Source organism: Podarcis melisellensis (assembly GCF_964234715.1).
Source record: "Podarcis melisellensis genome assembly, chromosome: 12".
Lineage (NCBI taxonomy): Eukaryota > Metazoa > Chordata > Lepidosauria > Squamata > Lacertidae > Podarcis > Podarcis melisellensis.
In genome coordinates, this window is record NC_138544.1 from 23281778 (window position 1) to 23298849 (window position 17072).

At 46.1% G+C, this 17072-nt stretch overlaps 1 protein-coding gene across 2 annotated transcripts in view; it reads right to left on the bottom strand.

The window, feature by feature from the left end:
* The window catches only part of WIPF3 (WAS/WASL interacting protein family member 3), a 38736-nt gene that overhangs the window by 2563 nt on the left and 19101 nt on the right, over nt 1–17072 (bottom strand). Inside the window, exons 3-5 of one of the 2 annotated variants that reach the window (XM_081883392.1) lie at nt 5574–5706; nt 4050–4181; nt 194–940 (exon numbers count right to left, since the gene is read on the bottom strand). In XM_081883392.1, the coding sequence (XP_081739518.1) occupies nt 194–940; nt 4050–4181; nt 5574–5706 (1012 nt within the window). Of the gene's footprint in view, nt 941–4049; nt 4182–5573; nt 5707–17072 lie in introns of both variants that reach the window. The other variant, XM_081883391.1, reaches the window with a different exon arrangement.

Sequence of the window (17072 nt, forward strand, 5' to 3'; positions counted from 1 at the left end):
CGTAAAACAACAATAGTAACCCCTTTTTGCAATGTTGTGGCAAAGACTACACCTCAATCCAACACCAGCCAGTGTAGGCAATGTTAGGAGATGCTGGGAGCTGCAGGCCACGGCCCTGGCCCACCCCTGCATTTTGGACTATGGTACGTTGAAATGGACCAGCAGTGATGCAGCTAAAGAGTGCCATTCCTACCTCCGCCTCTGCCTTGTCTCCTCTTGTGTGTCACAGCCACTTGCTGTGTGCTTGGAGGGGCTGGGGGAAGAGGCAGCGACTGAATGCTGGGCTTCTGCATCTGGGCCTGCACAAACAGCGACTTGGGGGGCAGCGGAGGCGGGGCTTCGCCACTGCCGCTCGAGGCACTGAGAGAAGTTGGCGAAGGGGGCAGCGGCAAAGACGTCCTGTGTGAGGAAAAGGTGGACATAGAAGGCACTGGAGGTGGCGGTGGAGGGGGCACGGAAGGGGAACTGAGCCTTAGGTCAGGCTGGGAGGCCGATGGGCTGGGGCACTCGCTGGTTTTGCCTGGGAGTGAAGTAGGGGGCCCTAAGGGCAAGGGAGGGGGAGGGGGAGGCATTGGTGGCGCCGGCATGTGTGAAGGGGATGCAGGGGTTTTGCGGGGAGAAGGAGCAGCAGCAATTGGGGAAGGGAGGCTCTCGGGATTTTCAAGCAGAGGAGGGGGAAGAGAGGGAGGTGGGGGAAAGATAAGCGAAGGTTTGCTGGAGGAAGGCGATAGCGGCAGTGGCGGCGGTGGAGGAGGAGCAGGGATGTTGGGACGAGCCGGAATCGCTTGCTGGGCCTTGGATGCTTCCGATGGACTTGCTGGTTTGGGGCTGTCAGACGCAGTTTGAAGGTTGCCGCTGGCCTTCCCATTATTGTTCGGTGGGTCTGGACCCTTTCCAGGAGGAGATGTCCTTACAGTACTTGGCTGACCCGCCCGACCACCTGAGGAAACCAAATAAAAGTTTTAGGAAGTAGCAAATAAACCAAGGTTAAAAATGGCGTGGGCCACTCGCTTTGAGGGACGACCCCCCCCAAAAAAAGATGAGAATTTGTCCTTTCCCTCACTGAGCAGCAACTGCAGTCACAATACATTGTTTTGCATTCCACAGTCAGAGTTACTGTTGAATTCCCACGGGAATGGGAGACTGGATGTGACGTTCACTGGTTTCCTGTTTTTCACTGTTCTTTCGGTGTTCTTTGCTTCCGAGAGGAGTTGCTTCTCTGCTCTCACAGAGGCAAGATGCATGTTTGTATTCTCTCAGCATAGAGTGTAAAATAAACTTAAGAATGTGGCACATACTGCTTATCCTTCTGCTGTGTGGACTACTCTGTTTGGGCCCAAGATAAGACGAGCCTGTATCAGCTTCAGATGGGCAGAAGCTGGTCAAAATCTCACACTCTTCACAAATCTCGTTTCCCTTTGCCACAAATCCCCATTGCCTGCCTGCCATTCCAATCCTACAGATTAGCTGTTGGACGCTGCAGTATCAACAGTGACTCGGCCTTTTCCCAGGAGGCAGAGCAGAGGTGGCTGAAGCCCCAACACATTCTGCTCTGACGCGAACGACAGAAATTCACAGCCTCCTACTCAACAGGATGAGCAATCATTCCTGTATTTCTCAGTTATGCTGCACCGAGGCGAGGCAGAAGCCCTGGGGCATTCGTGGTACGGACAGATCTGGGTGTTTTTTGCCCTTTCCACCCAGCTTATTAAGCCTGCCATGTCCGATGCACATTTCCCCAAGAAACTGGTTGCTTTAATTAGATTTCTCTCGTCGGAATGAGAGCATATGTATATAGAGATAAACCTGGCCATGGTTCTCAGCGGCACTTGTCAGGTCGCTTTTTAGACTGCTGCAGTGTGTTGCTGGTGGGGCTGCCTTCTGAAGACTGGGAACTACAGTGAGCACAAGAGGCAGCACTGGGGTTATTAACTGGGCATATGGAACATCTCAACACCAGAAAATGCTACACTTAATTGCTAGTCAATGAACTAGCACAAGTCAAAGGACCGGTTTTCACTCAATGCCTTGGGACCAGGGGAACCTGCCCTGCCTCAGAGGCCTTGTTCCGTGTTTGCTGCCTTCTCCCTCCTCTTCCTCGTCTGACGTGTGATGGCTGATGACCAGAGACAGGGCATATTCTGTGGTGGCACTCCATCTTTGAAATGTCCTTCCAAGAGAGGTTCTCCTGGTGGCATCTTGGTGTCATTGTCAGCTCCAGCCCAAGGGCCCAAAGGACAAGCTCAGAGGCAGAGCTTCTGCTTTCCATACAACCCCGACATCTCCAGGGAGGGCTGGAGAGAGACTCCTGCCTGAAACCTTGTCAGTGAAGACAAGAGAAAGCTAGATGGCCAATGGGTCAACTTGATATACCGTATTTTTCGCACGATTGGACGCACCGGACCATAGGACGCACCTAGTTTTCAGGGGGGGAAATCAAGGAAAAAATATGATTCCCCCCCCCCCCCCGAAGCTCTGGGAGCAGTGGAAAGGTTGCACGCAGCCTGTGCGCTACTCCAAGACCTTCTCCCTGCTTTTGCGGGAGGTGGCGGAATTCCCCCACCTCCCGCAAAAGCCCATAGGAGCCCCGCTTGACTCCTGCGGGCTATTCGACCAGGAGGGAGAAGGGACTGAAACGGCCAGTCAGTCCCTTCTCCCTCCTTGGGCAAAAGCCCCCAAGAGCTGCGCGCTCTTTAAAGGCTGTGCGGCTCTTGCAGGCTTTTCTGCGAGGTGGGGAAATTCCCCCACCTCCTGGAAAAGCCAGCAAAGCCGTGCAGCCCCTTTAAAGAGCGCACGGCTTTTGCCTGCTTTTGCGGGAGGTGGGGGAATTCCCCCATCTCCCGCAAAAGCCCGCAGGAGGGAGAAGGGACTGACTCGGCCAGTCAGTCCCTTCTCCCTCCTTGGGGAAAAGCCTCCAAGAGCCGCGCGCTCTTTAAACGGTGCGCGTCTCCTGCGGGCTTTTCTAGGAGGTGGGGGAATTCCCCCACCTCCTAGAAAAGCCTGCAGAAGCCACGGAGCCTCTTTAAAGAGCGCATGGCTTTTGCCTGCTTTTGCGGGAGGTGGGGGAATTCCCCCATCTCCCGCAAAAGCCCACAGGAGGGTTGGAGAGTAGCGGGAAGGCGTCGCGCGCCTTCCTGCTGCCCCCATCCTCTGGGGCTAGCGATGGGGGAAGCGCTGCTTTCCCCACCGCCAGCCTCAAAGAGCAGACTCTCCTGGCTTCAGCGGAAGCAACGCGAAGCCTCTGTAGCGCAGGCTTCGGAGGCTTTGCCTTGCTATCGCTGAAGCCAGGGAGCCTGCATTCACTCCATAGGACGCACACACATTTCCCCTTCATTTTTGGAGGGGAAAAAGTGCGTCCTATAGAGCGGAAAATACGGTAAGTCAAGTACCTCAGGTTCCCCAATTGCCTTGCACTTGCCCAACTCCTTTCGTTCTGTGTTTTGTTTCTGCTTTTTATGCCAGATTGCCCCCCCACAACATAACATAACAGAATAGTAGAGTTGGAAGGGACCCTGAGGATCATCTAAGTTCAACCCCTGCAATGTAGGAATTTGCAGCTGTCCCGTATGGGTATTGAACCTGCAACCTTGGCGTTATCAGCACCATGCTCTAACCAACTGAGCTATCCAGTTTTTCCATATGGTTTTTTTGTCGCATTTGTTTTTATGGGCCAATCCGAAAACTGCTCTTGTGAGCCATGGCTGAAGAGTGATTCATGGTGGCTTTTAAATATATAAAAATACTGTTTTGATGGTTTTCCTATCCTGGGCCAAAATAAGATTGTTGCTAGGGAAACTGAGTGTAAAGGGAGAGTCAAAGAAGCTTGCCCTACAATGTTTTACTGAAACAGATTTTATATATATATAAATAAATAAATCTATATCTATATCTATATCTATATCTATATATATATATATATATATAGATATAGTTTATTGTTTATTGTCTCTTTCAAACATCTCATAAGAAAAAAACATCGTGTTCTGTTTACCCGGGCTCTAGTTGCTGGAAGAGGACAATGTAGTTAAATAGAAAAATGTATTTTTTACCTGTCAGATCCCTTTGGCCTACTGGTCTCAGAACAGGAAAACCCTCTGCAAAGAGGTTCCCCAATGCCTGAGGGATGTCACTTCTGGCGGTTCCTGAGCTTCCTCCATCTCTGCTGGCCCTCCTTCTAGAGTCTGTGACAAAAGAATAAAATAAAAATTAAATCTGGGTTATTCTATCAAGCTTTCCGAGTTACTGGCCCTTTTTATTTTTACCCTCAGTGTCTTTTCCTCCAGCGTATAATGAATAAGAAAGAGATTTGATGCAACAGCACACATACACAATTCTCCACATCCTGAAACACAGCACCCTCTGGTGTGTGAATGAAGGCAGGGACCTTCTTGCTAATCTATCCATCTTGACAGTAAGAGTCTGAGACCATACAGATCCAATATTTAATAAAGAGTGGAATATTTACAGAGAATAGCTACAAGAACACTGTAATAATCCAAATTCTTTGGCAGGCCTGGAGTGACTTCTGCATGAAAAAAGAGAACTTTACAAAATTAACATGACTGAACAACCTGTGAGAGGTAAAGTTAAGTGCATAGTCGTAATGTGAATTAGGAATCGCAATTGGAGGATTGGAAGTCATGTTGGAATTTGTGACATGTGAATCCAATCTTTTTTTTGTAATGAGTGTTGATCTTGGATTGCATTTTGTTTATCATTGTGTATTGTATTGTATTGTTTTGTACTTGTTTTGTTTTTAAAACCAATAAAGCATTAAAGAATAAAATAAAAATAAAGGCAGGGATCAAATAACTTTATCACATGGCAGGATAAAACAACGTAGATTTTTTTACATTTAAAATTGGTGCTAACTGCTACTAACCCAGGGCTCAACTACACAGCTGCAAATAAAATGTTTTAAGTGTCTTTTAGGTGCAATATACAATGTGGCAGTAGATGGCAATGGTGAGCCTTATGGAAAATTCAATAGATTTTTAAAAAACCTTTTTACAGAGAAAATGATAACTATTCACAGTTCCACTTTCCTTGTGACATGGGCCAATGAACAACTGACAAGTTTTCATAAATGCTGTTAAAGGAAAGACCAGGCAGGGACTGGGTAGGAATCTAATAAGGAAAAAGTAAAGGATGCATTTAGAACACCCCTCTCCAGCAACATAATTAACTTTTCAAACTGGGGTTAGGGAGTCTTAAGAAAGAATCCACAACACGTTTCGACTCCGGGGCTGGTGAGAAGGGGAAAAAAGGCTGTCCACCCCCTTGCTATGTATACAAAGAAGTTGTATATTAATACAGACCAAAAGGCAGGAGGCTTATAATGGGAGGCTTGGTCCTTGCAGGGTGGGGTGTGGAACTGGACAGGCCAAACCTCAAGAAATGTGGCCAATATAAGCAGCTTTCAGCGCATAAGTAGAAGAGGCTTATCTATGTGGTGCTTTTCCAGGGTTTGGTAACCAAGCAAAATAACAAAAAACCCACAGGGACTTTCAGCCTGGAAAAAAACCAGCTCTGTGACCATTGCTTTGGAGAAGTTCTGGAAGCCGAAGACTCACTTTCAATCTGCGGTGCACTTCGGTCATTGGTCTGCGATACTTTCCTCAGCCGAGTCCCTCTCTGGATCTCGTGTAGCAAAGCACTGCGGCTTTTCGAGTCCTCCCTCCTCTGCTTGGGCGGCTCGGAGTTTGCCTGTCAAGGAGAGCAGACAGTGAGGCTCACGGTTCCACAAAGGCTGAAGAACAAAGAAGCACAAGGAGAAGAGGAGAGGCAGGGCAGGTTGATCCATTCAGGCAAATGGGGCCCAGAGGTGACTGATGCCCATTGATAGGATTGATGGGACGGAGGAACAACACAACAGTAGGCGGAGCCAGAACCTATGACAGGCGGATCCGCTCCGCCCCCTGACTTCTAAGAAAAGAGGCAGTTTGATGAAGGCTGCCTGGGAGCAAGCTGAAATTGGTGGGGCAGTGCTCCCCCTTCACCCTAATGGACCAGCCTCAACTGGTCCTTAACCAGCCCCCACCTGTCATTGGCTCTGTCTGTCATTGGTTCTGGCTCCGCCTCCTGCTGGTCTCCCTGCCTTCTGCCCCTCTAGTCCCAATAAGCATCAGTCGCCACACAGTGGAGGTGAGCAAAACCACCTGGTCGTCGATCGCCACCTGCTATGTTTATGCTAGCTATTCAGTACACAACACGGTGCCCTCTAGATGTTATTAGCCTCCTTCCCCCAACAGCTCCAGCCAAGCATGGCCACTGATCAGGGCCAATCAGAGTCCAGCAATCTTCGGAGAGCACTGTCTTGGCTACCTCTGTGATACACAACGAACGTGTCTTTCAATGCCTACTTTAGGAAATGACTCTTTGCAATATATTTGCCTCGCAGGGGGGTGGACTACATGACTTTCAGGATCCCTTCCAATGCTACAATTCTATGAATTGTTTTTTGGCTCTGTTTCTTCAGACATTCCCCCCGCCCACCGGACAATAATCACAATCCCACTGTGATACTGGTACAATCCCACCACTAGATGCTGTATTTACAGCTTACTGACACTCACTGAACATGTCAATCCGTTTCTCACTGTTGCAAAGACCGCGGAAACCAGATCGGTGCAACCGGAAGCGGGTGAAACTGAAAACAATGGGTTTTGCTTTCACTTCACCTGCTTACGACCAGGGCAAAAGACAGGTGTGACTTAGGACTGCTGAAGTCTAGGGACTGCCAAACATATCTTATGCAAGTTGAATGCTGTTTTCTTGCCTTTTTCTACTCATCCTTCCTCTAACGGTCATGGGGAATTCTCCTGATGAAGTCACACAATATAGGACCACTTTCGATCAGCTTGTGCGGTTTATTCCATTGACCATAAGCGAGCTGGGACAAAGGCAAGTCTGGAGGAAGTGAGTCAACATACTAAACTCTGCAACTCTTGAGCTATATACACAATGCGTGTCGAGACCCCGCGGCCACCCCCTCGTTGGGAAATAACTCACACAAGGACACGGATATTAGGATTATGTTATTGGGCAAATTTGGCCACAACTTTATTGAATTACAAAATGTGAGCAGTATTGGCTCAGGCATTGATTGGACTCAACTATATTTGACTCCTGCCCGCTGCGCAGGAAGTCCGGTAAGGGTAAACCACCAGTAGGGGGAGCCCTGCCGATGTGAACCAACTCAAGCTCCCCCTGGTGTTCCCGTCGGGGTCATGCCAAGGCCCTAGTCCCCAACCAAGCTTCGGACAGGATCAACACCCCCCTGGATTCCTTTAACGGAATACCCTTAAGCTTGGAGGGGCAGGTGGTGGCCACACCTCCCCTTCCCCACACAAGATCAAACAATGCCTAACCGCAACCCTAACAAAGTTGTGACGATTGCTACGAGGAAGGCAAAAACCAAATGGCCAGTGCCAATTTGCCAATTGGAAAAAATCCTACCTGGACCCTCAACGGCGACCAGCCGAGGTCCATAGCAAGGCCAGTGCCTAAAACATGCAAAATAGGGAGGGAGGGAGGGTGATTGAGGAAGAGAGCCATAGAGGAAGTCCTCCAGCTCACTCCTCGGTGTAAACGGTTCTGGCCACACGCCCCCGGCCAGCGGATTGGCTGACCAGGTTCTGACATGGCCAGGATCCCCCCAGGCAATGGGGGACAAAGTCCCCCACCCCCAGTGGGGAGTGGGTGGCCATGCGGTCCACCGCAACTCCTCCCCACTAGGAAGTGGAGCGGATTTAGTGGCTTAAAGTACAGCAAGTGGGTTTCCAGTTCTGCTGCTTCTCAAGTTGCATCTGTGTGCTGTTGTCCCCCCTCCAGAGAGGAGGCTGGGATCTCTCCCCCCCCCCTTTCCGCATTTCCTATTTGTTTCCCTGCCCTGGCAAGCCTCCTCCAGCTCCTATTCATGAAGCTGTCATCTGTGCACATGCTGTCATCGGCGCATGCGCAATAGCTGTCTCCAATGTACACACCTAAGCTTAACCGCAAAGTGAGTGCGGCTTAAGTTTTCAGGAGTCAGAGTAAATGGAAATCTGTACACGACTTTAGTCATGTGACAGGGAGGTTTGCCTCCAACCACAGCTGTCATGAGTGATCTCGTTCTGCAGAAAAGGCAGCTCCACTACCTGAAATAACCCCCAAGATCCATTTGACGGCTAAGCTTAATACACTTTTATTCTTCCCACAGCCAGTCTTTATTATGGCATTCCCGACATTGTCAAATAAGCTTATCTAGAAATGCCTACTCCCTTCTCTGGCAGAGCTAGACTGACCTGGACATTCATTCACAGTCGATAAAAGGGGCAAACGTAAGGAACAACACATTATCTCCATGGCAATACTCCGCTAGGACACAAAAGTGAAACCCTTTTCCAGAGTGAAAGGAGCTGACAAAGGGCACAGATCTGTAAACAGCATCTCCTTCAAAAAATAAAATAAAATTGTGCTGCTGTGCTTGTGTCTTTCCTGTGAGATTTCAACAGGGGTTTTTGTTGTTGTTGCTGTTGCCACTGTAGAAACAGAATGCTGAACCTTTGGTTTGATCCAGCAGATCCTTATCTGAATGTATGATATGTTATTGCTTTTTTATTCTGTTGGGAGCTGCCCAGAGTGGCTGAGGAAACCCAGCCAGATGGGCGGGAAATAAATATTATTATTATTATTTGAGGGTAGGACATCCAGGTGTGACATCCAGACAAGACTAAGCTGCAGCAGTGGCCAACCAGATGCCAATGAGATTTTCCCCCCGGGGGGACCCTTTCCCCACACCAAAAATAATTTTATACACCTTTATCATCATATCCCTGCTTTACTCTCCTAAAGCACTGGATGTTGTCACCTGTCCTCATAGCAGTCACTGATCCTCTAGGCTGCCCTTTTCTGAATATTTTTTTCAGCTCCGTAATATCCTTGTTGAGGTGTGGTATGGGTGTGTGGTGTGGTACGTGGTGATGACAAACGGAATAAAGACAAGAGAGAACTTCTAAAATACAGTGGTACCTTGGTTCTCAAACTTAATCCGTTCTGGAAGCCCGTTCCAAAACCAGTGCATTCCAAAACCAAGCTGCGCTTTCCCATAGAAATTAATGCAAAATGGATTAATCCTGACTTTTAAAAAACCCTAAAACAGCAATTTAACATGAATTTTACTATCTAATGAGACCATTGATCCATAAAATGAAAGCAATAAACAATATACTGTAGTCACACAATCAGTCAGTAGCTGAACTGGGTTCCACACAGTCACAAAAAACAAAACAAAAATCGGAAGTGTTACACTCAAAACGGAGCACGTTCAGCTTCCAAAAAAAGTTCGCAAACCGGAACACTTACTTCCGTGTTTGCAGTGTTTGGGTTCCAAGTTGTTTGAGTACCAAGGCACCACTGTACAGAGAATAAACAATTGCAACAGCAGCAGCGGTGCACTAGCAATCGCTCACATCAGAATGTGTTTGATGCCACTAAGTAAACACCCGAAATGCTCTAAGGACAGGCTATTATTTGTCTGAAAGAGATACCCAATATAACACAAGTAGCACAAACCTACCTCCTAATGATAAGGTAGGAACTGCTAGTCTATATATTAGCATTTTAAACAGCAGGTTCCTCATTTTCCTTTTCTTCTAAAAGTGCATAAGCTCCTCTAGATGGCACACTTGGGTACTGTCCTGTTAGAAACATTCCTGGGGGAGTGATGTAAAATCCCTTTAATAGCTTGTATTCTTTAAGGCTACATTTGTTGCAAAAAAATAAATAAATGCATGGATGAATATATTGCTTTATAAATTAGCCTCCATAACTCAATCCTCAATGCCTTTAGAAATTTCACAGAGAGACAATGTTATTTACCATCGCTACCAAAAACCTGAATGAGTCATATAATTAGCAAATGCTACAGCACACGCAACAGGGGAATTTACAACCAATTTCACCTATCTCCTCTGGAAGAATAAGCAATACGTACTGTGAAAAACTGAAGAAACATCACTGGAACAGAATAACTCCTTGCTTCTTGTTTTACAGTGCTGTTACAAATAATTTATCTCAGCAACTCCCACAAACGGTTTTGCCGTAGCTCTGCTGCTTGGGTGAGATAGCAGGACCTCGTAGGTTTAAATTTAGAACTAGCAGCTGTGGTTTTGTTCCTGGGTTCATATATCTACAGTTTGTGTCATCTCTGCATGATAAATACTAGCTTTCCCCCCTCCCTTTCCAAAATGAGTAGATAATTTTGGGGAGAGGACTGGACAGAGTAGTAAACTCTGAACATACACAATACTTAGATTCAAGAATGCATTGTGCATTTTGGTGGATTAGGGGAGAAATTGGTTACTTTTGGGCATTCAATCTTCCTTCCCTAATACTTCAGATGCCAATAAACCCTTGACCATTGTGGAAATGGCTAGGAATGCCCAGGAACGGCGAAAGCTTACAACATTTTGGTTGGCCTAATAGTGGTTTTGCCCTAATATGGATTTCAATTTGCCCAAAACAACTTTCTTTACTTTTTGTAGGAATAGCAAAGCAATACAGTCGTACCTTGCAAGTCAAACAGAATCCATTCCGGAAGTCCATTCGACTTCCAAAACCAAAGCGCGGCTTCTGATTGGCTGCAGGAAACTCCTGCAGCCAATAGGAAGCTGTGGAAGCCCCGTCGGATGTTCGGTTTCCAAAAATAGTTCACAAACCAGAACACTCACTTCTGGGTTTGCGGTGTTCTTCACCCAAAATGTTCGAGAACTAAGCTGTTCGAAAACCAAGGTACGACTGTATATTGTCCTGTGTTTAGGATGGAATAAGCTGTTTGCCAAGACCCTTCTAAGACCTAATCCAGCAAGTGTTAAAATCTAAAGGAAGACTCAAATTCCTGTAAAAGCTACCCTCCAACATTTCTCCAATGAAAATAAGGATGTCCTATTCAATAAATGGGGGGCGCAGGTGGCGCTGTGGGTAAAACCTCAGCGCCTAGGACTTGCCGATCGTCAGGTCGGCGGTTCGAATCCCCGCGGGGGGTGCGCTCCCGCTGCTCAGTCCCAGCGCCTGCCAACCTAGCAGTTCGAAAGCACCCCCGGGTGCAAGTAGATAAATAGGGACTGCTTACTAGCGGGAAGGTAAACTGCGTTTTCGTGTGCTGCGCTGGCTCGCCAGATGCAGCTTGTCACGCTGGCCACGTGACCCGGAAGTGTCTTCGGACAGCACTGGCCCCCGGCCTCTTAAGTGAGATGGGCGCACAACCCCAGAGTCGGACACGACTGGCCCATACGGGCAGGGGTACCTTTACCTTTACCTTATTCAATAAATAAATAAATAAATATAATAATAATAATAATAATAATAATAATAATAATAATAATAATAATATCTCTCCATCTGATTGGGTTGCCTCAGCCACTCAGGACAGCTTCCAACATATATAAAAACATAGTAAAATGTTAAACATTAAAAAAAAAACACCTTCCCAATACAGGGCTGCCTTCAGATGTCTTTTAAAGGCTGTATAGTTAATTATCTCCTTGGCTCAGAGGTTGCATAACCATACCCTCCAATGCTTCTCAGATGGAAATAGAGGGAAAGTGGGACATTCCAGGATCAAATTAGAATGGCTTCTATAAATCCGGGTCTGTCCCTGGAAAATAGGACACTTGAGGAGAGTCTGCTAGCTTCCTGGTGTGGTCATGAGTGATTAAGATAACAAAGGAAATGGATCTGTGCTGGATAGAAAATGGGTGGGCCCCTTTCCACTGACTGCTAGTTAGAAAAACAAAGGTCAGAGTGGAGAGTTGGAGTTATGTGTGCTAGAAGCTGGAAGCGAGACAGCAGGCTAGGAAGGCGTGGGGTCAGAGCCATGCTTGATTTCTGCTGGAATCTAAGGCTGTGGCTACGGGAGAAGCAAGACCTTCTTGGGGTCTGAATGCTGCAAACCCCTCCATTGTAGGCTCAGCTTGTATATATGTGCAAATAAACCATATACCATGAAAGACACCACAGTCTCCTCTGTACCTCATTCCAAAGAAAATACAAAGCCTGGGAAAGCTGGAATCTCACACCACTTGGAGATTGGGGTACAATGCCACAATACGTTGGATTGTACCCAATCATACTCAAAGTAAGGTAAAGGGACCCCTGACCATTAGGTCCAGTCGTGACTGACTCTGGGGTTGCGACGCTCATCTAGCTTTATTGGCTGAGGGAGCCGGCATACAGCTTCCGGGTCATGTGGCCAGCATGACTAAGCCGCTTCTGGCAAACCAGAGCAATGCACAGAAATGCTGTTTACCTTCCCGCCAGAGCGGTACCTATTTATCTACTTGAACTTTGACGTGTTTTCGAACTGCAAGGTTGGCAGGAGCAGGGACTGAGCAATGGGAGCTCATCCCATTGTGGGGATTCAAACTGCCAACCTTCTGATCAGCAAGCCCTAGGCTCTGTGGTTTAACCCACAGTGCCACCCACGTCCCATATAAAGTAAAGCCCACTTAAATTAATGAACATGACCAATTTATGTCCATTAATTTCAGTAGGTCGACTCTTGACGATGAACAATCTTGGGTACACCCCCCCATTTGTTTTTTTTTTAAAAAAAGATTAGCGCTTTGAAACTGGCAATGAATGGAAAATTGATTTTCTTCCAATGCTGCAGAATTTGTAAGCAGACAGAGAGAAAGGTGTCAGTCTTGTTTAGCCTTTTATGTTATTATTAGAAAAGCAAAGAGCACACCATTAGAAAGAAAAACATTTGGGCCTTTTGCCAAGGCTCTGAAGACGACAAAAACTGGAAGACAGTGTGTTTTACTGAATCCCTCAAATTGCTCCAGTAGATCAGGATAACATTAATTCCTGTGACCCAGGCTTATTAAACGTGTTCACTTGGCTCTACGTTTACCTTGTCACACTAGGAGAATTTCTACTCTTTTGCATATAAGAAATGTCAGGTTAGATAAGGAGTGTTGCACCTCCCTCTTTCCTTTCCTTTTTAAAACAAGATGGAATGAGTCATATATTTAATACGCTGACTGTTCAGCAGAGAGGGTTATTCTATTTTTTACCACACAGTATCTTTGCTCCCAAAAATGTGTGTGTGTGTGTTTAAAAAAATAGAAGGTTCAAGTGGGAAGCTATGAAAAACTTGCACAAATTTTTGGGCGGAGGGGGAGTAAGGCCACTGTTGGATTGCTGGGGGAATGCTTTGTGTATGTTTGCATTCATTTGCGTTGATAACACTCTAATTGGCTTGGTTTGATGTTACCCTTATCTGTGGGGCTTGGGGTGCTGGGCTCTGAGCCCAGAAAAGGGAGCTATCTGTAAGAACTGGGTATTGGCCAGTCCTCTTCTGAGCAGGTGAAGAGATGGGAGGTCCTAGACAAAATGACATATGCTGCTTTGTGCATAGAGAACATCTGTACATCTGCTTGGGTGCAAACAAGCCGTCTCCTTGCTGCAGTGTCAATCCTGCTTCTGCAAGGAGAACTGGTGGGATGCTTTGCCGTAAGTCTACGCCTTCTGGAATAAAGCACTAGAACGGGCCATTCTCATGTTGTTGGCACCCTCCTTTGGTATCCCTGTACCCAACCATCCCTACAAGCCCTCCCACGGGCCAGTGGATCAGAACAGCCAACCAGCACATTCTAACTCCATTTGAGTGTTCATGCTCTTGTATTCATCAATGGGTATAGGAATGCACCCCCAGAAAACCCTGGTTTTCAAACAAAGTGTGACTGCTAAGGCTGGGCGATACCTGGTTTTCAACATTGCGATATACCGATACCATCTAAACATCACAACATATAACAACATATCACAGTGTCTGAAATAAGGATGGAACTATGTAAAAGCGAGGGACGCGGGTGGCGCTGTGGGTTAAACCACAGAGCCTAAGACTTGCCGATTGGAAGGTTGGCGGTTCGAATCCCTGCAATGGGGTGGGCTTCCGTTACTCGGTCCCTGCTCCTGCCAACCTAGCAGTTCGAAAGCACGTCAAAGTGCAAGTGGATAAATAGGTACGCTCCGGCGGGAAGGTAAACGGCGTTTCCGTGCGCTGCTCTGGTTCGCCAGAAGTGGCTTAGTCATGACCCGGAAGCTGTACACCATGGTCAGGGGTCCCTTTACCTTTAATACCTGAGCATACCTGACCCAAGGGCCAGTCACCACCCACCAATCCCTTGAATCAGATATTTTTCCTCAGTCTGCATGAGCAACTTGCTCTTTATGTGAAGACTCTCCCTAGGCACCTGCTACCTAGCTTCGATTGCTGTTTTGGATTTAGACTGCTACCTGCTTTCAATTATGTACTCATCCCAGCCCACTTTATCATCTGCCTTGTAACTTACGTTTTCAGACCACACCTGCCTCTGGCAGATTTCACCCCAGAACCCCACTGCTTAGAGAAGTGGGGGAGGGGGAACCTGTAGCTTCCAGATGTTGATAGACTCCAGCTCCCAAAGACTTCAGCCAGCCTGGTCTGTGGTCAGGGATAATGGCCGTTGTTGTCCAACGAGCTCCGCACCCCTGGGCCTAGAGCCTAACTTTTACCTAGACCTCAGGTCTAGAGCCAGGCTTTGGCAATTATGTTCTGGGTAGGAGGGGGAGCTGGCTATCTGCCCAGGTCAGCCACTCAGGTGTTATCTAAAAGAGGCAAGATGTTGTTGTTGTTTTTAACTTTGACTGTTTTAATTAACTCATGTTGCATTTTTTTGTGCTGCTGTAAACTGCCCTGGTGTCTTTTGTCAAAGACAGGCTATTAATTAATTTGCTTTCTTTAATTAACTAACAGTAAATAAAGCAGTAATGGAGTGTAAAGAGCAGCAGACATTCACACGTTTTGTGAGCTTGCATCAGTCTGCAGACAAAATAAATTGAGATTGCTTCAATTTTGTCTGCGTTTTCCACCCAGCACAATGCTGACTCAGAAGTAAGCCCTATTGGATTCAACGAGGTTTACTCCCAAGCACATGGAGATAGGGAAAAAGGTTGTGATATTCTTTTTCTTTTTAAAAGAGGATTCTGTTGAAGCACTAACAGCAATGTGAATGGGTTGTTATTCGAGAAAAGCATTAATTATTTTGGATTTGTCAAAGAAGCATCTTCTAGTGTTTGAAACAGTGCAGTCGCAGGAAGTTCATAAATAAGTATCTCCCCCCCTTATTTACATCGTTGCCACCATCTGCCTTGAAGGATGCCTTCAAGAAAACTATTTCTCATTGCAATAGTATCAGACAGAATAACTGAACACCTGCTTCAAATGCAGGAGCTTGCAGTAATTTTCCAGACAGCTTAGTGTATTGAAATTCAATGTTACCCCCTCCCAGTGAAAAATAAAGTGTTAAAAGGTTTTTTTTTTTAAATCCACAAAGCAATTTATGTAATATCCTTCATGATACCCAATACAATTTTCTCTTTTATTCTCACTCCTACATCAGATGCCAGACTCCATGTTAAATTCCCACAACCCTAGTTAAGCGCAGAGAGGTGTTTTTATTTAAATAAAGGTGACAACAATTAAGCAAAAATAGTCCTATTGAATTCACTGAGGTGATTTAATATATGTCGGATTTAATACAATCTAGTGAAGTATCCTAAGAAAAACATTAATTGCTTAGCAGAAAGGCAGAATAAATTTGGCTGTTAAAAAAACCCCAGAATGTTCTGCTTTGAAAAGCTATATTCTGTGAACAGAGTCATATGTGCAAATTATTCAAGTGGGCTTCTATTCAAATTCAAATTCTACTAATCACAGAAAGCAGGAAGGCACCAATCTCCTAATCCCCAGTTAAAGAAAATGGGACTCAGTTTTTATGATTATGTCATTCAATTTAAAAAGTGTTAGATGGTTTATCATATGGGTCTTAGTCCATTAATCCCTCAGTCAGTAGTCTGATCCTATAAATGTTTGTTTATAAAGAAGTCCCGCTGTATCCAATTACTCACTAGGAAGTGTGCATATGTGTGCGTATTCACAATTTACGCATGTGTGCGTATTCACAATTTGCTGTATTTGTATCATTTGTATTATTATAAGGCCTAACATGAGTCTCTAACCGGAAGTGGTAGAAATGGCTTTGTCAAAAAAGAATACTGTATTCAGGTAAGCCTTTTTTTTAACAAATAGCATCCACAATACTGGGGGGAAATACTGTTCCCAATAGGTCTCCAGGGCCAGATGAACTGCATCCAAGAGTATTAAAAGAACTGGCAGATGTGATCTCAGAACCACTGGCAGTCATCTTTGAGAATTCCTGGAGAACAGGCAAAGTCCCAGCAGACTGGAGGAGGGCAAATGTTGTCCCTATTTTCAAAAAGGGGAAAAGAGAGGACCCAAATAATTACCGCCCAGTCAGTCTGACATCAATACCAGGGAAGATTCTGGAGCAGATCATTAAGCAAACAGTCTGTGAGCACCTAGAAAGGAATGCTGTGATCACCAATAGTCAGCATGGATTTCTGAAAAATAAGTCATGTCAGACTAACCTGATCTCGTTTTTTGACAGAATTACAACCCTGGTAGATGAAGGGAACGCAGTGGATGTAGCCTACCTTGATTTCAGCAAGGCATTTGACAAGGTGCCCCATTATATTCTTGTAAAGAAGCTGGTAAAATGCGGTCTTGACTATGCTACCACTCAGTGGATTTGTAACTGGCTGACTGACCGAACCCAAAGGGTGCTCATCAATGGTTCCTCTTCATCCTGGAGAAAAGTGACTAGTGGGGTGCCACAGGGTTCTGTCTTGGGCCTGGTCTTATTCAACATCTTTATCAACGACTTGGATGATGGACTCAAGGGCATCCTGATCAAATTTGCAGATGACACCAAACTGGGAGGGGGGGCTAACACCCCAGAGGACAGGATCACACTTCAAAACAACCTTGACAGATTAGAGAACTGGGCCAAAACAAACAAGATGAATTTTAACAGGGAGAAATGTAAAGTATTGCACTTGGGCAAAAAAAATGAGAGGCACAAATACAAGATGGGTGACACCTGGCTTGAGAGCAGTACATGTGAAAAGGATCTAGGAGTCTTGGTTGACCACAAACTTGACATGAGCCAACAGTGTGACGCGGC